The sequence below is a fragment of the Pseudophryne corroboree genome, chromosome 6 (assembly GCF_028390025.1).
Source record: "Pseudophryne corroboree isolate aPseCor3 chromosome 6, aPseCor3.hap2, whole genome shotgun sequence".
Classification (NCBI taxonomy): domain Eukaryota; kingdom Metazoa; phylum Chordata; class Amphibia; order Anura; family Myobatrachidae; genus Pseudophryne; species Pseudophryne corroboree.
This window is the reverse complement of record NC_086449.1, coordinates 333,550,943-333,575,091: the sequence shown is the minus strand read 5'-3', so window position 1 is coordinate 333,575,091 and position 24,149 is coordinate 333,550,943. Positions and strand designations below refer to the sequence as shown.

Below are 24,149 nucleotides of genomic sequence, written 5' to 3'. Positions count from 1 at the left end.
GGATGCTGTGGATGCTTTAAGAACCATGGGGTATAGACGGGATCCGCAGGAGACATGGGCATTTGAATACTTTAAAAGGGGTGTGAACTGGCTCCTCCATCTATGCCCCTCCTCCAGACTCCAGTTATAGGAACTGTGCCCAGGGAGACGGACATTTCGAGGAAAAGGATATATTTAATTTTTAAAACTAACGTGAGATACATACCAGCTCACACCTCAAACACGCCGTACAACATGGCATTCAACAACAACGCATGCAACGGCATGACCAACATCAGCCACAGACTGACAGTACTTAACTCAACATGAGTGTAACCAAAAACAAAACTGCAGATACAGCCCGCACTGGGACGGGCGCCCAGCATCCTCTACGGACTAAGAGAAAAGGATTTACCGGTAGGTATTAAAATCCTATTTTCTCATACGTCCTAGAGGATGCTGGGATGCTTCAAGAACCATGGGGTTTATACCAAAGCTCTAGAACGGGTGGGAGAGTGCGGATGACTCTGCAGCACAGATTGACCAAACAAGAGGTCCTCCTCAGCCAGGGTATCAAACTTGTAAAACTTCGCAAAGGTGTTTGAACCCGACCAGGTAGCAGCTCGGCAAAGCTGTAATGCCGAGACCCCTCGGGCAGCCGCCCAGGATGAGCCCACCTTTCTGGTAGAATGGGCTTTCACCGATTTCGGTAACGGCAATCCTGCCGTAGAATGAGCTTGCTGAATCGTATTACATATCCAGCGTGCAATAGTCTGCTTGGAAGCAGGAGCCCCAATCTTGTTGGGAGCCCACAGGACAAACAGAGCTTCTGTTTTCCTAATCTGCGCCGTTCTGGCGACATAGATCTTCAAAGCTCTGACCACATCGAGAGACTTCGACTCTACAAAGGCGTCAGAAGCCACTGGCACCACAATAGGCTGGTTTACATGAAATGATGAAACCACTTTTGGCAGAAATTGCTGACGAGTTCTCAACTCTGCTCTATCAGCATGGAAGATCAAATAGGGGCTTTTATGAGACAAAGCCGCCAATTCAGACACCCGCCTTGCGGATGCCAAGGCCAACAGCATGACTACTTTCCAAGTAAGGAATTTCAACTCAACCTTACGCAAAGGTTCAAACCAATGAGATTGCAGGAACTGCAACACCACATTAAGATCCAATGGTGCCACTGGGGGAGCCTAACTTTAGGCCCGCATCCACACCTGCTTGCAAAAAATGGAGTAAACGCCCCAGCTGAAATTCTTCCGTAGGAGCCTTCTTGGATTCACACCAAGACACATATTTTCTACAAATACGGTGGTAATGCTTCGGCGTTACCTCTTTACTAGCCTGAAGTAGTGTGGGAATGACTTCACTGGGAATACCTTTTCGGGCTAGGATTTGGCGTTCAACCGCCATGCCGTTAAACGCAGCTGCGGTAAGTCTTGATACACGCATGGTCCTTGCTGTAACAGGTCCTCTCGTAGAGGAAGAGGCCAGGGATCTTCTATGAGTAATTCTTGAAGATCTGGATACCAAGCCCTCCTTGGCCAGTCCGGAACAATGAGGATCGCCTTTGTTCTTCTTATGATCTTTATTACCTTCGGAATGAGTGGAAGTGGAGGGAACACATAGACCAACTGAAACACCACCGCTATTGCTTGAGGGTCCCTCGACCTGGAACAATATCTCTGAAGTTTCTTGTTGAGGTGAGACGCCATCATGTCTATTTGAGTAATTCCCCAACGACTTGTCACTTCTGCAAAGACCTCTTGATGAAGACCCCACTCTCCTGGATGGAGATCGTGTCTGCTGAGGAAGTCTGCTTTCCAGTTGTCCACTCCTGGAATGAAGACTGCTGACAGAGCGCTTACATGTCTTTCCGGCAGCGAAGAACTTTCAAGCCTCGGCCATCGCCGCTCTGCTCTTTGTTCCGCCCTGGCGGTTTATGTAAGCCACTGCTGTTATGTTGTCTGACTGAATCAAGACTGGCAGACCGCGAAGAAGATGTTCCGCTTGCAGAATGCCGTTTTAAATGGCCCTTAATTCCAAAATGTTTATGTGCAGACTAGAGATGAGCGGATTCGGTTTTACTCGGTTCTCAAAACCGAATCTTATTGGCTATCCAAAACACGTGACATCCGTGAGCCAATAAGATGTCGTTTTGAGAACCGAGTAAAACCGAATCCGCTCATCTCTAGTGCAGACAAGCTTCCTGGCTTGACCATTTTCCCTGAAAGTTTCTCCCCTGTGTGACTGCTCCCCAGCCTCGGAGACTTGCATCTGTGGTCACCAGGATCCAATCCTGAATTCCGAACCTGCGTCCCTCCAGAAGGTGAGAACTGTGCAGCCACCACAGAAGGGAGATCCTGGTCCTGGAAGATAGGATTATTTTCCGGTGCATGTCCAGGTGAGACCCGGACCACTTGTCCAACAGGTCCCACTGAAATACCCTGGCATGGAACCTGCCATACGGAAAGGCTTTGTAGGCCGCCACCATCTTCCCCAGCAACCGAGTGCATTGAAGGACTGACACTTTTGCCAGTTTCAGAATCTGTTTTACCATGTCCTGTATTTCCAGAGCCTTTTCCACTGGAAGAAAAACTCTCTGCAATTCTGCATCCAGAATCATACACAGGAACGACAGCCGTGTCGTCGGTACCAACTGGGATTTTGGCAAGTTTAGGAGCCAACCATGTTGCTGCAGAATCGTCAGTGAGAGCGCAACATTATTCAGCAACTGCTCCTTGGATCTCGCCTTTATGAGGAGATCGTCCAAGTACAGGATAATTGTAATTCCCTGCTTGCGCAGGAGAACCATCATTTCCGCCATAACCTTGGTGAAAATCCTTGGTGCTGTGGACAGACCAAACGGCAACATCTGAAATTGGTAATGACAATCCTGAGCAGCAAACCTCAGGCATGCCTGATGTGGAGGATATATGGGAACGTGTAAGTAAGCATCCTTTATGTCGACCGACACCATAAAATCCCCCCCCTCCAGACTGGAGATCACTGCTCGGAGAGAATCCATCTTGAATTTGAATTTCTTTAGAAAGAAATTGAGGGATTTTAGGTTCAGAATCGGTCTGACTGAGCCATAAGGCTTCGGGACCATGAACAGACTCTAATAAAAACCCTCCCCCCGCTGTGACGGGGGTACCGTGAAAATTACTTGATTTTGACACAGCTTTAGTATTGCCGCGCATACTACCTCCCTTTCTAGATGAGAAGCTGGCAAGGCCGATTTGAAAAATCAGTGAGGGGGCACGTCTTGAAACTCTAATTTGTACCCTTGGGTTACTATTTCTACTATCCACGGATCCAGGTCCGAGCGCACCCAGACCTGACTGAAGAGTTTGAGACGTGCCCCCACTGGTGCGGACTTCCTCAGAGGAGCCCCAGCATCATGCGGTGGATTTGGTAGAAGCCGGAGAACACTTCTGCTCTTGGGAACTTGCCACAGCCTGTGACCTCTTTCCCCTTCCTCTCCCTCTCGCAGCAAGGAAGGAGGACCCTCGTCCTTCTTTGAATTTATTGGGCCGAAAGGCCTGCATTTGATAGTGGGGCATTTTCTTATGTTGTGCAGGAACATAAGGTAAAAATTACGACTTACCCGCGGTAGCCATAGATACCAGGTCAGTGAGGCCGTCACCAAACAAGACACTACCGTTAAACGGTAAAGACTCCATCGCCTTCTTAGAGTTAGCATCAGCATTCCATTGATGAATCCACAATGCTCTCCTAGCTGAGACTGCCATGGCATTGACCCTTGATCCCAAAAGGACAATATCCCTTACAGCTTCTTTTAAGTATGCTGCAGCGTCCCTGATATGACCCAGAGTCAAAAGTACGCTATCCCTGTCTAGGGAATCTCTCTCAGATTACAAGTTATCTGTCCACTTTTCAATAGCGCTACTCACCCATGCCGAAGCAACGGCAGGCCTGAGTAGCGAACCCATAGTGACATAAATGGATTTTAGTGTATTTTCCTGCTTACGATCCGCAGGATCCTTTAGGGCTGCCGTGTCAGGAGACGGAAGCGCCACCTTTTTGGATAGACGCGATAGAGCTTTGTCCACCGTGGGGGTTGACTGCCACTTTTCCCTGTCCCCAAAAGGAAACGGATATGCCACTGGAATTCTTTTGGGAACCTGTACCTTCTTGTCAGGATTTTCCCAAGCCTTTTCAAAAAGAGCTTTCAGTTCATGAGAGGGAGGAAACGTTACCTCAGGTTTCTTTCATTTATACATACAGAACCTAGTATCAGGAACAGCAGGGTCTTCCGTTATATGCAACACATCTTTTATTGCCACAATCATGTACTGAATGCTCTTAGCCAGTTTAGGATTCAATCTGGCATCACTATATTCGACACTGGAATCAGAGTCCGTGTCGGTATCCGTATCGGTTATCTGGGTAAATGCACGTTTCTGTGACCGCGAAGGGGTCTGAGCTTGTGACAATGCATCTTCCATGGATTTCCTCCATGTCTGGCTTTTAGACTCAGATTTATCAAATCTCTTAGTCAACCGAGCCACATTAGCATTCAAAACACTCAACATATTTACCCAATCAGCCGTCGGCGGTGCCGACATAGTCACTCCCACAGCCTTTTCTGTCCCCACTCCAGCTTCCTCCTGGGAAGAGCACTCAGCCTCAGACATGTCGACACACACGTACCGACACCCACAACCACACTGGGGCTATAGGAGACAGACCCACAACAAAGCCTGTTAGAGAAACACAGAGGGAGTTCTGCCAGTTCACAACCCAGCACCTGACCCGGTTCTGAAGCGAGTAAATTACTGCCCAGGCCTGTTAGCGCTTTTATATTTAATAAACTATCACCAAATCTCTTGTGCCCCCCCCCCATTTTGCACCCTGTTACTTGTACAGCAGTGTGGGAGGCCAGGCTCAGCATCTCTGCAGCTTCTGTGAAGAGAAAATGGCGCTGGTCAGAGCTGTGAGAGCTAATTCACTCCCCCTTAAAGGTGCGCTTCAGTCCCGCTTAATGTTATATCTTTATACTGGCGGGGGTTTGTAATTAGTGCCCAGGCACTTTATACACTTCTGCCAGTCGCTAAATTGAGGATTTATGCTGCCCAGGGCGTCCCCCCTGCGCCCTGCTGTGCCGTTCTTATGTGGGAGCATGGCGCGGTACCTCAAAAAGCCGTCTTCTGCAGTCACTGAAGTCTTCTGATCTTCTGTTACTCACCCGGCTTCTATCTTCTGGCTCTGCAAGGGGGGCGACTGCGCGGCTCCGGGAACGAGCAGCTAGGCGTACCAAGTGATCGGACCCTCTGGAGCTAATGGTGTCCAGTAGCCTAAGAAACAGAGCCTTTGAACTCAGAGAAGTAGGTCTGCTTCTCTACCCTCAGTCCCACGATGCAGGGAGCCTGTTGCCAGCAGGTCTCCCTGAAATAATAAACCTAACAAAGTCTTTTTTCTGAGAAACTCTGGAGAGCTCCTCAGTGTGCATCCAGTCTCACTGGGCACAGAATCTAACTGGAGTCTGGAGGAGGGGCATAGAGGGAGGAGCCAGTTCAAACCCCTTTTAAAGTCTTAAAGTGCCCATGTCTCCTGCGGATCCCGTCTATACCCCATGGTTCTTGAAGCATCCCCAGCATCCTCTAGGACGTATGAGAAATGCTCTAAGTAAGCTTAATCTTATTCACATGCCAAAAACGTGCATTCTAGGACTGACGCAGTTTACCCATCCCATTCAGCACCCCCCCCCCCCCAACTTATTTTTACATTCTTATACTCTCTCAATTGTACTAATTGTAGAATAGTACTAGCCACGGGCAACAGGCGCTGTTAGACACGCACCTCTGGAAGTGCACACACTAATAAAATGTGCTGCGCACGCCTATGTGTAGAACCCAGACTTGATGTAAATGTCAGGCCAGCACTATGCTCAGCAACAGCCGGCTTCTTGTCCTGTGGGTCACAGCCATCAGTGGGGAGGTCAAGTATAGCTCTGGCCGGACAATTACATAAACAATAACTGTTTGAACTTCAGTCTACTTGGAGGGTATGATTACTTACTGTGTTTTTATATTGTGTTTTATAATTAATTATACATTAATATATTAAACTGTATGCAATATTATATGCACTCCGTATGTAATATTATATGCACTCTGTCTAGTGTGTCCCCAGCATCACGTCACAGGCTGTGTTTGAAAAATTACAGGAGCTGATACGTTGGTACCATATCCCATAATTTTATCTTTCTTCAAGCTATGATAAATACCCCTCTTAATGATTATTTCCCCTCATCATATTATTTCATGTGTGTGTGTGTGTGTATATATATATATATATATATATATATATGTATATATACACACACACACACACACACACACACACACACACACACACACACACACACATATACTTTTAAGAAAAATACAATTAGATTTACTGACATTATATCACACAATCCTACCATAAATGTATGTTTACAGAACACATTAAATATTTGCTTAAAGCATGCCAGCTACCAGCTCTGGAAAATGGCTTTCAAAACAGCTTTATAATAAGACAGGAATTAAAAATTAATGTAAATGTAATGACAACTATAAACAGAAACAGCTTATACATAATATATTTGCTTTTGTCATGTGTATCACAGACTACTTGTACTCATTTTGCGATATGGCTTTTTCTATGCTCAGCTGCAATGTCTCACATATCTTGTATAGCCAATATGTCTACCATATAGATTAGGATGTATTTGTATGTGATGTACCAGGTTTGTAGTACACTAGCTTTTCACACTCACAAAGCTCTCTTCCATTTACACCTCTGACCTCATCTTCCTCCACACTCCCACCCAATTCACAAATGAATGCTGCCTCTCCTGCCAGCTGATTACTTCCTCCCACTCTTGTCTACAAGATTTTGCCTGTGCTCTTCCCTACCTCAGCAATTCCCTCCCTATCAGACGGGATCTCAAGACCCACTTCTCACCAAACCCAGCCATCTCTCATCCCAACTCTCGGGCCCATGCTAATAATCTACTCCATCTGTGTCACTCCTGTCTGTCTGCCCCTCCCCTTTAGAGTGTAAGCTCTCACGAGCTAGGCCCTCTTCCTTCATGTGCTTTGCCTTCCCTTACTTACATAACATCTACTCCATGCTCCCGACAAACAGCAACTTTACTCGGAGTCTGCCACGCTGCTGCTTATTTGAGCGTTATTACCGCTGATGTAGAAATGTTCATAGACCATGTACTTGTTGTACATTGTCTTGCACTGTAAAGCAGGGTACACACTGGAGCGATGTTGTTCTAAAATGCTGTTTTGGAATGATATATCGGCGCAGGATTACGTGCTCCTATAAACTTTTGCGACAGTCGCTAGGAACGAACGGCATCCCAACGTGTACCCAGCTTTAGTCACTGTTTTCTTGTTTGGTCATTTATGTACTTTGTTAGGTGCTGCGGAACCCTTATGGCACCAAATAAATAACAATTAATAATAATAATATTTTGCCACTGTAAAAGTAAATGATTTCTGGTGGGTTAGAACACGTCCAACTAAACAAATCTACATGTGTACTGTGCACAGCTTTATTTTGTATGTTTTGTGTCTGCAAAAAGCTGTATTACATTTGGGCATACCAGTAATGTTTTGCTCTGTTTTCACAAAAGAAATGTTTTACCAGCACATATTTCAGTTGTGAAACTGATCCAAGGCCTTGGCTGACTGCTCAGATATTCAGAAACCTGTGCACACACAACAAGAGCTTATTATGCCAAAAGCATACACACCCACAGACAGAGAGAGAGAGAGAGAGAGAGAGAGAGAGAGAGAAGGCACAACCCTTCCTCAATTTGTGACATTACTGTCTTACCCTGCAACAGTTTGATATACTGTATGTAGCACCATTAAATGATTACTACATCTGAAAGAGATATGTACGAATTACCGGCGGACGGGACGCCGGCTGTCATGATACTGACAGTGGGATCCCATCCGACAGAATGCCGGCAGCGGGGTGAGCGCAAAAAAAGCCCCCTGCGGTCTCGCGGTGCTCGCCACAGGTTATATTCTCCCTCTTTGGGTGTCATGGACACCCACAGAGAGAGACAAGCCTGTGTCGCCGGTATTCCGGCAGCGGCATTTCACCACCTGTCGGGGTTCCGGCGTCTGTATTGTGCTGGTAGGGATCACGAATGGCGGTATTTTAACCGCTTTCCGTCTGAAACACAAGCTGCCTTAATATTTATTTAAAAAGAAATCATATTTAAAACATATGTATGTAAAAGCCAGTAGGTCTTCACAGTACATAAGATATATGACTGTGTGTCTTTATTTGCAGTGTTCTTCAATGAGATTACTTACAGGAAGTCGGATGTGTTTGGGAAACTCCCCAATACAACTCTATCAAATATTTTTAGTTTTCAGCATGAATGTTTCCTGGGTCTAGTAACCCTTTAGTGGTAAATGTTATTAGCGCTATTGCCAGGTAAGAGAAGCTCCATCAAATATGTTTGTTCTTATCACAAAACCGCCAGCTCACATGTATTTTGCAAAATCCATAGACTCCTGTGACTTTCTATGTGTCCAATAAATACAATGCCCCCCTGAATAATCTTCCACCTGGCCTGCACTAATGTGACTAGGAATGACTTAAGGAGGAGTAGTGACAATGCTGTAACTACAGAACAGTCCTTTTATACTGTGTGCTAGTACTATAATAAAGTGGGAGGCAGTTGGCATCCCGGCAGTAAGAATCCTGTCACCACTCGGAATCCCGGCGCCGGAACACCGACCGCCAACATCTCAAAGGTAAGTATCGGTTGCTTGTTAGAGTCCGGGGTTGGGGGGCAGGCTTGGGTTAGGCACTAAAAGGGGGTGGGGGGTGGAATAAGCCGTAGCTACACCCCCTGTGTCTTAGCCCTAGCCACCACCCCCGGTGTCTTAGCCCTAGCTGCCACCCCAGGCAGGTTAGGGGGCAGAGGAGGGGTAAAATAATTACCCTGTCAGCATTCTGAAGGTCAGGATCCTGGCGTTGGTCATGTAACTGCCGACAACACATGTATCACACCCATTAAAGCTGCAGTGACAACTTCTACACTGTCTTAATGACCATTTACATGCGTGGATATCACAGGAAAACTGACCATAACTATAATCTTGGAGAATGAGGTGGAAGTTGAGGAGCAGTAAATAGGTTTGAGAGGCCTATTTAACAATGATCGCATTTGCAATGTGATCTGGGCGCGATCACTTCGGGTGAATGTATCACTGAGCACAGATACAGGGGCTCCTAAAGAGTGCGCGTCTGTACCTTCTGCGAATGCGCGGTCAGCTCACCGCTGTGTACAGAGGCCATTTCCGGCGGAGGGTTCCAGGAGAAACCTGCTGAAACTACATGCCGCGAAGTGTAGTCCATAACCTACAACAGGCTACTGTAATCAGGAGATTGCGGTAGATGCAGGGGCCAATATCAGGAATGCTTTGCATTCCCGATATTGATACCTTGGGTAGCATTACATCCCTCATAGAAACCTATGGGGGATGCAGCTGCAGACGGCAATGAAGGGATCACCGCAGGTATCGATGCCTGCTGCGATCCCTTTCATACATTGCTGGGATACATAGTATTTGCAGCAAGCCCCTGAAAACGGGTTTTCTTGGGGACATAGCCGCAAATACTGTTTGGTAAATGGGCCCCACAGGCATCTGCTGACCAATCATTATGTCATGTGAACTAGAGGTGGCACATGATGAACCTAAAATGCATCTTATATTTAAGAAACTTCAAATGACTTCAGAAGGTCTGTTGTAACAATGCATACTTGCCTACCCTCCCGGAAGCTGCGGGAGACTCACAATTTTTAGGGTAGTCCCCTGCAGCCCCGGAAAGGAATGTGGCTCTCCCGCATCCCGCATGCTTCCTATTGAAGCGGGCACAGCAACTGTCTTAGGATGGCGGGGCTAAATGGCATGGTTGATGTAATTTAGCCCTGCCCCCTACATGCAGACCGCGAATGTCAATATTTAACAAACAGCAATGCTATAGCTCAGCACATTTGAGTATGAAACAATCAGAACTAATTTATGTTTTTATCTAATGCAGCTAGTTGTGAAAGGGACTTTTACACACACTGCACATACAGTTTGTCTGTATGTAATACCCCTTTCAGACCGCCAGCTGGTAACCAGGATTACTGCACATGAGCGCATATAACCCAGGTTGCTGTGTGGTCTGAATGGGCCCAAGGGAAATGTCCAGGGTCGAGCAAACTAGATATTTCAGCCCTGGTAGCGACCAGGGTTGAACACTGTTTCAACCCTGGTCGCTGTGAACGGATTGCCGCCGAGTGGACGGTCGGCACTTGAAGATGATCTGATCTCCAAGCGTCGCCGCTGCACGAGTCACCACTGACGTCACCAACCCAGCAATATGCCGCAAAGAACCCGTGTACGGCTCTTGGGTGCGGTACGCCTGTTGCGGTCTTAACGGGGTATAAGAGATGAGCACATTTTTATTTTACATCTAGCAAACTTCAGGGGGATACTCCCAGAATAAAGGTCACAGTCCAGTCTATAGAAGGAAGAGAAGCCACATTTTAAAAGGCACAGATTAGGCAAAGCTTTTTCCTCTTCTTTAAACTCATAAAATGAGACAGAAAACTAAATGCACACATCAGAGGTTACAATCCACATTTCCCAAAACATTACAGTATTTGTAAATAGCCAGAGTTCAGCAACAGGCTGTCCATGGCTTGTGAAGAATGACATCAAACTCCATTCTCTACAAATATGCAACTCCCTCCAATCTCCCGATCTGGTTTTTAGCTTTTCCTAGCAACAGCTTAACCAATCACTGCACTGCATGAGGACAACTACAGGACTTCCCTGCCAGTCTGTAAAAAAATAAAACACTGCGGCTAAAGAGGGATCTGGAAGGGAAAACCTATTACTGGGAACACTAATAAATTCCATATGAAGATATTATGCAGAAAATATAAATATAACCCAGTGTAACAAGACCGTTCTAAAGCAGGGAGAAACAAGGAACTTGTAGGAGTAAATCTGTTATATGGTTTCTAAGTAAACGTGTCCCCATAATTTGATCTAATGTCAAAAATCATGTTCTGTACGTTTCACAATAAGTATTAGTGCATGGATACGTACTTAGTATTGTATAGATTTCACCTGCAAATAGACTGAGAAGATGATCTGTAATGTTTCAGTAGCATCATGCATACTCATGCCTGACCTTTGACTGTATACATGCCTTGCTTAGCATTACTCAGAGTAGTTTGTATGTACTCTCTCACTCTCTTATTTTCCCTTGAGTGCAGTTGACCCATTTCCTCCATAGGCTCATTCATGTGAGGGTTAGGCTCATGCAGGGTTCGACCTATACGAGTGGAGTTGATATGTACTCCCCTCCTAGGCTGCGACTCTTTCACATTCATTTGCACCTTGGCCAAGTCTTATGATATTGCTTGCATGTAATCTGTTTATCCCTAGGCTAAGTAGTTTGTATGTTCTCCGTTTCCTTTTTAGGAGTATAGGTTTTCTCCATAGGCCCATGCATGCAATGACTTGACCTATACATTTGGAGTTTACATGTACCCACCTACTTGGTTGTGACTTTTTCACATTTATTTGCACCCTGGCTATGTCTCATAAGATTTCATGCATGTTCTCTGCTTATTTCCAAGATTCACTATATATTAATTGACCTGTGATGCTCTTTATATTATTGTGCATTTTTTTTAACCTTTGTCTCCGGTTTGACTCACTAGGAATGCGCTGCTCGCCGCTGGCCGGGTGGGAAGTCTTGGTGCATGCACTGAGCGTCCACATGGTGAAGGGTTTAAAGGTAAGCATTTTTTTGCTTGTATTGTTATCCTGACGAAAGTGCTCAGAATAAAGGGCACTTAAACACTGACAAACATGTCAGTTTTTCTGTGTAAATCCTTATCACCAGGAGTGCTGCCAATCTGGATTATACACACACACACACACACACACACACACACACACACACACACACATATATATACATACACACACACACATATATATATATATATATATATGATTAAATTATCCTTTAGGGTTGCAGAATTTAGATAAGTAAATATTACTGGTTAAAGTTTTATTAATGTATGTACTACAGTTTGCCTGTATGCAATTACACTTAAAATTCCCTCTATCTTTGCACTGCATTGCTATAGATGCCTACTCTGTCCCATAAACAACGACACTAATTGCAATTGCACAACTTTACTACACATAACATTTAATGAATAAGCTAATATTATAGTTTACAAATTGGAAGTAGAATTAATCTTAACAATTTGTGTAGGAAAGCAAAGAAGCCGCCTCCAGTCTGACGTTATAAGGAAAGGGAGGTTTTGGTGGAAATTAAAATGGTTTTAAAAATGCTGGAAAAACTTAGCAAATTTATTTTAATCACCATTTTTATTATTCTGCATTATGATTTTTGTCATATTAAACCCCATTTAATAATATACTGTCTTTGTGTTCTTACATACATCCAGATGAGTTTAGTATTTGCTCTCTGGGTGGGTGTGTATGCATTACTAAAAGATAGCTCAATGTGTATGGTTGATGTCAAGGCAATGGCTCTTCCAGTCACCTTCACCAATCACCTTGGTTTGTCACACTCCCTCCCCAGGGCAAAGGTGCAATCCATGCCACTTTCCTCATACAGTGACTGACTGCATCTTACCTTTCCTATATCATCTACAGTTTTGCTGCCATAGTCACTATACAATGGCTGCAGGAGAAAGCAGCAGTGCTGTGTGTAACCTAGAGTTTGTCACTATTAGGAAAACAATGATGGCTAATAAGGAGTATAGAAAAATGCAGCGACAAACATGTATGAGGGACAGGGATATGAAAAGCTGGCTTCTGCCAGAATTAGAACGATGCAGTCCAAGAAGAGCTTCTCAACTCAACTCATGGTAAGAGCGAGCTTACCTGTGGGCAACAATCAAACTATTACCAGGTCTTTAATAACTCAGAGGGTTAAATAATAATTCTCTAGATCTATGGGATAACACTGGTTGCGAAAAATGAGCTTGGATCATGTGATTAACTTTTGTTAAAGAAGTACTAAATATAAGAAAAGCATGAAGATGCATGTTGTGGAACGCATAATATAGGTCAGAACAATTCAAACACAAACTTTGCTTTATACACAGTTGCATTTAACACACAAATGTTTAATAGCCTTACTGCACCACGTGGGTACTCCCTGAGCTTGCCTTCTATAAACAATTACAGGTATGGTATAAGTTCATTGTCAGTAGCAGGAATGGTTAAACTTATTTAAAATGTATCTAAAGCCTACACTGTTTATACTTTTTGCATAGCTACCGTAAAAGGTTAATCGCTACAGCTATTCATTAGACTCAACATTCAGAAATTTTATTTGAAGAGACGCTGCCCAGCATAAAATGTATTAATACAAAGTCTTAAATTTTAAGTTCTTCCTAAAAATCAGTGTAAATATCAGCATTTCTAGCTTTTTCCACAAAAAGAACATACTATAAACCACAAGTCCTACACAAGAGCCTGTGAGTAAGGTCTACCCCCAGTGACAGGAATGTGCACAACAATTACAGTAATCTCCAAGTTATTTTCACTGTACTGCAGAGCTGGCACTGTACACCATGCTCTCAGCCTAGTATTACTTATACACTTACCTTATTGCGCCCAGAGCTCATCCCCGATGCAGGTGGAAAAGTGCAAGGAGGGCGACCATGTTGGATGTGATAGTTCAACAAAAGATTTGGATTCAAAGGCACCCATGGAACAGAGACAAAGGAGGGTATTTTTGGAGGATTACTGTGGGAATCATGCAGGTTATAGGTTCCTCTTTTGTTCACTGTGACATTTTTATAAAGATAGACCGAGGAGTCCCCAGACACATGGCTCAGGAGATAAGAACCGTCCTGCAGACTGTGTAAGAAAACAATGCATATTACTCATTGGATTCACAGGATGCCACAATAAATTCTATATGCTGTGCAAATAAATAGTGGCAAATTAGAACATGGTCCTAGTGGTGGAACAGGGAAAGAATTTCAAAAATGTATTCAAAAGAACAAGCCATCTCTACTTGAAAAATAAATTGTGCTCCTAAGATTTCATGCGCTCTTGCTCTAGTAAATAGCATAGGAAGACCAACACAACGTAACTACAGTTCTACCAGGGACATGCAGTCAGGGGAGGCGCACACAGACCCCTGTGTTTCCCCGTCCCCCCAGCCAGCGCACACAGACCCCTGTGTTCCCCCATCCCCCCAGCCAGCGCACACAGTCCCCTATGTTTCCCCGTCCCCCCAGCCAGCGCACACAGACCCTGTGTTTCCCCGTCCCCCCAGCTAGCGCACACAGACCCCTGTGTTCCCCTATCCCCCCAGCCAGCGCACACAGTCCCCTGTGTTCCCCCGTCCCCCCAGCCAGCGCACACAGTACCCTGTGTTCCCCCGTCCCCCCAGCCAGCGCACACAGACCCTGTGTTCCCCCGTCCCCCCAGCCAGCGCACACAGACCCCTGTGTTTGCCAGTCCCCCCAGCCAACGCACACAGACCCCTGTGTTCCCCCATCCCTACCAGCCAGCGCACACAGTCCCCTATGTTTCCCCGTCCCCCCAGCCAGCGCACACAGACCCCTGTGTTCCCCCATCCCCCCAGCCAGCGCACACAGTCCCCTATGTTTCCCCGTCCCCCCAGCCAGCGCACACAGACCCGTGTTCCCCCGTCCCCCCAGCCAGTGCACACAGTCCCCTGTGTCCCCCCATCCTCCCAGCCAGCGCACACAGTGCCCTATGTTTCCCCGTCCCCCCAGCCAGCGCACACAGACCCTGTGTTTCCCCGTCCCCCCAGCTAGCGCACACAGACCCCTGTGTTCCTCTATCCCCCCAGCCAGCGCACACAGTCCCCTGTGTTCCCCCGTCCCCCCAGCCAGCGCACACAGTCCCCTGTGTTCCCCCGTCCCCCCAGCCAGCGCACACAGACCCTGTGTTCCCCCGTCCCCCCAGCCAGCGCACACAGACCCCTGTGTTTGCCCGTCCCCCCAGCCAACGCACACAGACCCCTGTGTTTGCCCGTCCCCCCAGCCAACGCACACAGACCCCTGTCTTCCCTCATCCCTACCAGCCAGCGCACACAGTCCCCTATGTTTCCCCGTCCCCCCAGCCAGCGCACACAGACCCTGTGTTCCCCCGTCCCCTCAGCCAGCGCACACAGACCCCTGTGTTTCCCCGTCCCCCCAGCCAGTGCACACAGACCCTATGTTCCCCTGTCCCCCCAGCCAGCACACACAGACCCTGTGTTCCCCCGTCCCCCCAGCCAGCGCACACAGACCCCTGTGTTTCCCCGTCCCCCCAGCCAGTGCACACAGTCCCCTGTGTTCCCCTGTCCCCCCAGCAAGCGCACACAGACCCCTGTGTTCCCCCATCCCCCCAGCCGGCGCACACAGGGGGTCATTCAGACATGATCGCACGTTGCCTTTTTTTCACAGCCGTGCAATTGGGTCTGAACAGCGCATGCACAGCAATGTGCAGGCACGTCGGCGACAGGGATCGCTGGGCAGCGTCAGAACTAACGAAGAAATCGATCGCGCTGGCGATTGCAAAAAGATTGACAGGAAGAAGGCGTTCGTGGGTGGCAACTCACCGTTTCCAGGAAGTGTCCGGAAAAACGCAGGCGTGCCCAGCCTTTCGGGAGGAAGATTCCTGACGTCAGCACCGGCCCGGATCATCGCAGCGGCTGAGTAAGTCCTGGGCTGTGCAGAAACTGCACAAACTTTTGTTTGTGCAGCTCACTGCACAGCCGAACGCAACCCGGCAAAGAGCTTACCCCTCCCCGTGGGCGGCGATTACCTGGTCGCAGCAGTGCAAAAAATAGCCTGCGTGCGTCCAGGTCTGAATTAGGCCCACAGTCCCCTGTGTTCCCCATCCCCCAAGCCAGCACACACAGTCCCCTGTGTCCCTTCATCCCCCCAGCCAGCGCACACAGTCCCCTGTGTCCCTTCATCCCCCCAGCCAGCGCACACAGTCCCCTGTGTTCCCCATCCCCCAAGCCAGCACACACAGTCCCCTGTGTCCCTTCATCCCCCCAGCCAGCGCACACAGTCCCCTGTGTTCCCCTGTTCCCCCCAGCTAGTGCGCACAGTCCCTTGTGGAGGGTGTCCAGGTGAGTGCTGGTCAGGGGTCCAGGTGAACAGGGAGTGCCATAGAGAGGGGAATCATGGATACCATTAGAGGACTTTCTGGCAGGGGGGATCAGTACAGTCACTGGTAGTCTTGCAGGGTGAGAGGGATTGCTGCAGAACTCTGCTGCTAGGTGTGTTTCAGTCTTTTTGGTGCTGGAATTGATGTCAGACACCCGCCCTCCAAATGCCCGGACACGCCTGTGTTTTCCCTACCACTCCGAGAAAACGGTCTGTTGACACCCATAAACGCCCTCTTCCTGTCAATCTCCTCGCGATCGGCTGTGCGAATGGATTCTTCGTTAAATCCATCGCTCAGCAACGATCCTCTTTGTATCCGTACGACACGCATGCGCATTGCGGTGCATACGCAGTAGAAACCTGATCACCGTGCTGCAAAAATCGGCAGCAAGCGATCAACTCGGAATGACCCCCTATGGCTACAGTGTCTCACCAGCTATTGACCTCACCGCACGCCACTGAGTTCTACTGCATCCCACGGACAGTGCAACTTGAAAGTAACACATCGCTTCAAAGAAAAAGTGATTTTATTTTCATTTTTTTTTACAAAGTGCTTTTTGCAATATATTGGTGTAAAAAAGACACAAACATATTTTTTGTTTGTTTTCCACAATTACATAGGGCACCATGCGCTAGAAATAAGTGACAGGTCCTCTTTCTGCTAAAAACACATATACCAGTTTAATTATTAAATCTGACTATTTTCTAGTGTGTGGGCAGCTAAAAACCAATATCAATTTCTATAGCTCTACTGGGATATCCAATTATAGGTGAAACAACATCGGCTGTAAAAAAAACTTCTCTCTCTCTCTCTCTATATATATATATATATATATATATATATACATATATATATATACATATATATATATATATATATATACAGAGAGTTAACTGGTGGCACTCTTGGGACTTGCTATCACAAATTGCTCAGACCACTCGTGTGGATGATCAACGTTTCGATTGTTTTTTGTATTATGCAGTATCCTGAAGACGATTAAACAAACATTTATAACTCACCCTGTGAATGCACGCCGTCTCACGCCGCCGGGCTCCGGGCGTCCGTCTTCCCCTGATGACGTCACACCTCTGCGACGTGCGCTCTCCGGCGCTCACACCAAGTTCCGAACTGAACTCCCGTTGCCTAGCGACGGAAATAGGCATAGACATGTGACATACTTCCACCACCACCACAGTGCATGTAGATTAAAAATTAAAAACAAATACAAAAGCAGTTCAATTTGCCCACCAATCTGCATTGAGGTGTTTTGTGATCAGATATATCAATAAATACTGAAAGTACTTTATATATTATAACGGGATACCCTATTCCTCTCATTTACAGGAAACAGTTTAAGCCAAAATTTTCATTGAGACCATATGGGGATACAGTGTTTAGTTCATGTATCCACCTTGCCTCACACTGCAATAGACATTTGTCTCTATCACCACCTCTGATCCTTTTTTCCACTTGATCAATAATCATGTATCTCAATGTTGATAACCCATGTTTATGCGTTCTAAAGTGCCTTGCTACCGGTTGTTCCTGGGCTACTATTTGTCCCTCCATGGCCTTCCTAATAGATGACCGGTGCATATTCATTCGTTCCTTAAATTGCCTAGTGGTCTTCCCTATATAGAGAAGACCACATGGGCACCGAATGAAATATACAACATGAGTACTGGTACATGTTAAGACTTTCCTTATAGGGATCCGTTTGCCGGTATGTGGATGTGCAAATGTGTCACCTTTTTCCAGGTAACTACATGTGATGCACCCCACACACCGGTAACATCCTGGCTTCCTTGTCAGAAAGTTTGATTTTGTACGCTCTTTGGTGTTTTCAGATATGTCATTTTTTACAAGCCACTGTTTTAGATTTTTGCTTCGTCTGAAGCTCGGCATTAATCTCACCTTCCTCAGTGCTTTTAGGTCAGGGTCTGTAGTGACTAGTGGCCATAACAATTTAGTTTCCTTGACTACTAGCTGACTTTGTGTATGGAATTGTTGAACAAATGGCATTCGGGATGAGTCTTCTTGAGACCTCCTCCTTTCTGTTAGTAATTGCTCCCTTGGTATCTGTAATGCTTTGGTTTTAGCTTTAATTAATTGGTCATATTTATAACCTCTGGCCATAAATTGCATAATCATGCAATCTATTTCTTTGATAGTCTTCTCCAAGTCATCAGAGATTCGATGAACTCTGATAAACTGGGAAAAGGGGAGTCCTTCCTTGGTTGCTATAGGATGCTGACTTGAATGATGCAACATATTATTGCGATCTGTTTTTTTCTTATAAAGTGAAGTGTGCAATATATTTTCACTTATTTGAATAGTCACATCAAGATAATTCACTTCATAATCACTAATCGTGTATGTGAATTTAATATACTCATTAGCACCATTAGCCATAATCATTAATTCATGAAAGTCACTCTCCTCTCCCAACCAAATAATAAAAAGATCATCTATATATCTTACGAAGACCAGAAATTTAGATGCTATATTCGGGTCCGAGAAAAATATTTCTCGTTCCACTTCAAACATGTAGCTGTTTGCAAACGCTGGGGCCACACAGGACCCCATTGCGCAGCCTTGCTGCTGCAGATACCATTTGTTGTTGAATGTAAAGTAATTCTTTTTTAATGTCAATTCCAAGAGATTAATAAAAAATGAAACATCTGGACCAGTATAAGAAGGGTTGTTAGTAAGAAGTCTCCTAGGCGCTCTTAGACCTTCCTCATGGGGTATACTTGTGTATAGATTTACCACATCAAGGGAACACAAGAAGCACTTTGGTAGTGGAGATGGTAATTGTTTTAATCTGAGAATGAGGGATGTAGTATCCTTCAAATATGTGGTCTGGGCCTGTATTACTGGTTGGAAATGTGTGTCTAGATATTTTGAGACATTATAATAAATGGAGTCCCGGGCTGAAATTATTGGACGTCCAGGTGGGGAAATGGGATCTTTATGAATTTTATAAAGATCCCATTTCCCCACCTGGACGTCCAATAATTTCAGCCCGGGACTCCATTTATTATAATGTCTCAAAATATCTAGACACACATTTCCAACCAGTAATACAGGCCCAGACCACATATTTGAAGGATACTACATCCCTCATTCTCAGATTAAAACAATTACCATCTCCACTACCAAAGTGCTTCTTGTGTTCCCTTGATGTGGTAAATCTATACACAAGTATACCCCATGAGGAAGGTCTAAGAGCGGCTAGGAGACTTCTTACTAACAACCCTTCTTATACTGGTCCAGATGTTTCATTTTTTATTAATCTCTTGGAATTGACATTAAAAAAGAATTACTTTACATTCAACAACAAATGGTATCTGCAGCAGCAAGGCTGCGCAATAGGGTCCTGTGTGGCCCCAGCGTTTGCAAACAGCTACATGTTTGAAGTGGAACGAGAAATATTTTTCTCGGACCCGAATATAGCATCTAAATTTCTGGTCTTCGTAAAATATATAGATGATCTTTTTATTATTTGGTTGGGAGAGGAGAGTGACTTAAATGAATTAATGATTATGGCTAATGGTGCTAATGAGTATAATAAGAATTTACTTACCGATAATTCTATTTCTCGGAGTCCGTAGTGGATGCTGGGGTTCCTGAAAGGACCATGGGGAATAGCGGCTCCGCAGGAGACAGGGCACAAAAGTAAAGCTTTCCGATCAGGTGGTGTGCACTGGCTCCTCCCCCTATGACCCTCCTCCAAGCCAGTTAGGTACTGTGCCCGGACGAGCGTACACAATAAGGGAGGAATTTTGAATCCCGGGTAAGACTCATACCAGCCACACCAATCACACCGTACAACTTGTGATCTAAACCCAGTTAACAGTATGATAACAGGGAGCCTCTGAAAAGATGGCTCACAACAATAATAACCCGATTTTTGTAACTATGTACAAGTATTGCAGATAATCCGCACTTGGGATGGGCGCCCAGCATCCACTACGGACTCCGAGAAATAGAATTATCGGTAAGTAAATTCTTATTTTCTCTATCGTCCTAGTGGATGCTGGGGTTCCTGAAAGGACCATGGGGATTATACCAAAGCTCCCAAACGGGCGGGAGAGTGCGGATGACTCTGCAGCACCGAATGAGAGAACTCCAGGTCCTCCTTAGCCAGGGTATCAAATTTGTAGAATTTAGCAAACGTGTTTGCCCCTGACCAAGTAGCTGCTCGGCAAAGTTGTAAAGCCGAGACCCCTCGGGCAGCCGCCCAAGATGAGCCCACCTTCCTTGTGGAATGGGCATTTACATATTTTGGCTGTGGCAGGCCTGCCACAGAATGTGCAAGCTGAATTGTATTACACATCCAACTAGCAATAGTCTGCTTAGAAGCAAGAGCACCCAGTTTGTTGGGTGCATACAGGATAACAGCAAGTCAGTTTTCCTGACTCCAGCCGTCCTGGAACATATTTTCAGGGCCCTGACAACATCTAGCAACTTGGAGTCCTCCAAGTCCCTAGTAGGTGCAAGGCACCATAATAAGCTGGTTCAGGTGAAACACTGACACCACCTTAGGGAGAGAACTGGGGACGAGTCCGCAGCTCTGCCCTGTCCGAATGGACAAACAGATATGGGCTTTTTTGAGAAAAAACCACCAATTTGACACTCGCCAGGGCCAAGAGCATGGTCACTTTTCATGTGAGATGCTTCAAATCCACAGATTTGACTGGTTTTAAACCAATGTGATTTGAGGAATCCCAGAACTACGTTGAGATCCCACAGTGCCACTGGAGGCACAAAAGGGGGTTGTATATGCAATACTCCCTTGACAAACTTCTGGACTTCAGGAACTGAAGCCAATTCTTTCTGGAAGAAAATCGACAGGGCCGAAATTTGAACCTTAATGGACCCCAATTTGAGGCCCATAGACACTCCTGTTTGCAGGAAATGCAGGAAACGACCGAGTTGAAATTTCTTTGTGGGGCCTTCCTGGCCTCACACCACGCAACATATTTTCGCCACATGTGGTGATAATGTTGTGCGGTCACCTCCTTTCTGGCTTTGACCAGGGTAGGAATGACCTCTTCCGGAATGCCTTTTTCCCTTAGGATCCGGCTTTCCACCGCCATGCCGACAAAACGCAGCTGCGGTAAGTCTTGGAACAGACATGGTACTTGCTGAAGCAAGTCCCTTCTTAGCGGCAGAGGCCATAAGACCTCTGTAAGCATCTCTTGAAGTTCCGGGTACCAAGTCCTTCTTGGCCAATCCGGAGCCATGAGTATAGTTCTTACTCCTCTACGTCTTATAATTCTCAGCACCTTAGGTATGAGAAGCAGAGGAGGGAACACATACACCGACTGGTACACCCACGGTGTTACCAGAACGTCCACAGCTATTGCCTGAGGGTCTCTTGACCTGGCGCAATACCTGTCCCGTTTTTTGTTCAGACGGGACGCCATCATGTCCACCTTTGGTATTTCCCAACGGTTTACAATCATGTGGAAAAAAACTTCCCGATGAAGTTTCCACTCTCCCGGGTGGAGGTCGTGCCTGCTGAGGAAGTCTGCTTCCCAGTTTCCATTCCCGGGATGAAACACTGCTGACAGTGCTATCACATGATTTTCCGCCCAGCGAAAAGTCCTTGCAGTTTTTGCCATTGCCCTCCTGCTTCTTGTGTCGCCCTGTCTGTTTACGTGGGCGACTGCCGTGATGTTTTTCCCACTGGATCAATACCGGCTGACCTTGAAGCAGAGGTCTTGCTAAGCTTAGAGCATTATAAATTTACCCTTAGCTCCAGTATATTTATGTGGAGAAAAGTCTCCAGACTTGATCACACTCCCTGGAAATTTTTTCCTTGTGTGACTGCTCCCCAGCCTCTCGGGCTGGGCTCCGTGGTCACCAGCATCCAATCCTGAATGCCGAATCTGCGGCCCTCTAGAAGATGAGCACTCTATAACCACCACAGGAGAGACACCCTTGTCCTTGGATATAGGGTTATCCGCTGATGCATCTGAAGATGCGATCCGGACCATTTGTCCAGCAGATCCCACTGAAAAGTTCTTGCGTGAAATCTGCCGAATGGAATTGCTTCGTAGGAAGCCACCATTTTTACCAGGACCCTTGTGCAATGATGCACTGTTTTTAGGAGGTTCCTGACTAGCTCGGATAACTCCCTGGCTTTCTCTTCCGGGAGAAACACCTTTTTCTGGACTGTGTCCAGAATCATCCCTAGGCACAGCAGACGTGTCGTCGGGATCAGCTGCGATTTTGGAATATTTAGAATCCACCCGTGCTGTTGTAGCAGTATCCTAGATAGTGCTACTCCGACCTCCAACTGTTCCCTGGACTATGCCCTTATCAGGAGATCGTCCAAGTAAGGGATAATTAAGACGCCTTTTCTTCGAAGAAGAATCATCATTTCGGCCATTACCTTGGTAAAGACCCGGGGTGCCGTGGACAATCCAAACGGCAGCGTCTGAAACTGATAGTGACAGTTCTGCACCACGAACCTGAGGTACCCTTAGTGAGAAGGGCAAATTTGGGACATAGAGGTAAGCATCCCTGATGTCCCGGGACACTATATAGTCCCCTTCTTCCTGGTTCGTTATCACTGCTCTGAGTGACTCCATCTTGATTTGAACCTTTGTAAGTGTTCAAAAATTTTTTTAGAATAAGTCTCACCTAGCCTTCTGGCTTCAGTACCACAATATAGTGTGGAATAATACCCCTTTTCTTGTAGTAGGAGGGGTAATTTAATTATCACCTGCTGGGAATACAGCTTGTGAATTTTTTCCCATACTGCCTCCTTGTCGGAGGGAGACCTTGGTAAAGCAGACTTCAGGAGCCTGCGAAGGGGAAACGTCTCGACATTCCAATCTGTACCCCTGGGATACTACTTGTAGGATCCAGGGGTCCTGTACGGTCTCAGCGCCATGCTGAGAACTTGTCAGAAGCGGTGGAACGCTTCTGTTCCTGGGAATGGGCTGCCTGCTGCAGTCTTCTTCCCCTTCCTCTATCCCTGGGCAGATATGATCTTATAGGGACGAAAGGACTGAGGCTGAAAAGACGGTGTCTTTTTCTGCAGAGATGTGACTTAGGGTAAAAACGGTGGATTTTCCAGCAGTTGCCGTGGCCACCAGATCCGATGGACCGACCCCAAATAACTCCTCTTCCTTTATACGGCAATACACCTTTGTGCCGTTTGGAATCTGCATCACCTGACCACTGTCGTGTCCATAACATCTTCTGGCAGTTATGGACATCGCATTTACTCTTGATGCCAGAGTGCAAATATCTCTCTGTGCATCTCGCATATATAGAAATGCATCCTTTAAATGCTCTATAGTCAATAAAATACTGTCCCTGTCAAGGGTATCAATATTTTTAGTCAGGGAATCCGACCAAGCCACCCCAGCTCTGCACATCCAGGCTGAGGCGATCGCTGGTCGCAGTATAACACCAGTATGTGTGTATATACTTTTTATGATATTTTCCAGCCTCCTGTCAGCTGGTCCTTGAGGACGGCCCTATCTATAGACGGTACCGCCACTTGTTTTGATAAGCGTGTGAGCGCCTTATCCACCCTAAGGGGTGTTTCCCAACGCGCCCTAACTTCTGGCGGGAAAGGGTATACCGCCCATAATTTTCTATCGGGGGGAACCCACGCATCATCACACACTTTATTTAATTTATCTGATTCAGGAAAAACTATGGTAGTTTTTTCACATCCCACATAATACCCTCTTTTGTGGTACTTGTAGTATCAGAAATATGTAACACCTCCTTCATTGCCTTTAACGTGTGGCCCTAATAAGGAATACGTTTGTTTATTCACCGTCGACACTGGATTCAGTGTCCCTGTCTGTGTCTGTGTCGACCGACTAAAGTAAACGGGCGTTTTAAAAACCCCTGACGGTGTTTTTGAGACGTCTGGACCGGTACTAATTGTTT

General features: G+C 46.2%; 1 protein-coding gene across 4 annotated transcripts in view; it reads right to left on the bottom strand.

The window, feature by feature from the left end:
• ICE2 (interactor of little elongation complex ELL subunit 2) overlaps nt 1-24,149 on the bottom strand; it is a 435,266-nt gene that overhangs the window by 69,184 nt on the left and 341,933 nt on the right. For all 4 annotated transcript variants that reach the window (XM_063926398.1, XM_063926397.1, XM_063926396.1 and 1 more), the window contains one exon: nt 13,694-13,949. In XM_063926398.1, the coding sequence (XP_063782468.1) occupies nt 13,694-13,949 (256 nt within the window). The remainder of the gene's footprint in view (nt 1-13,693; nt 13,950-24,149) is intronic.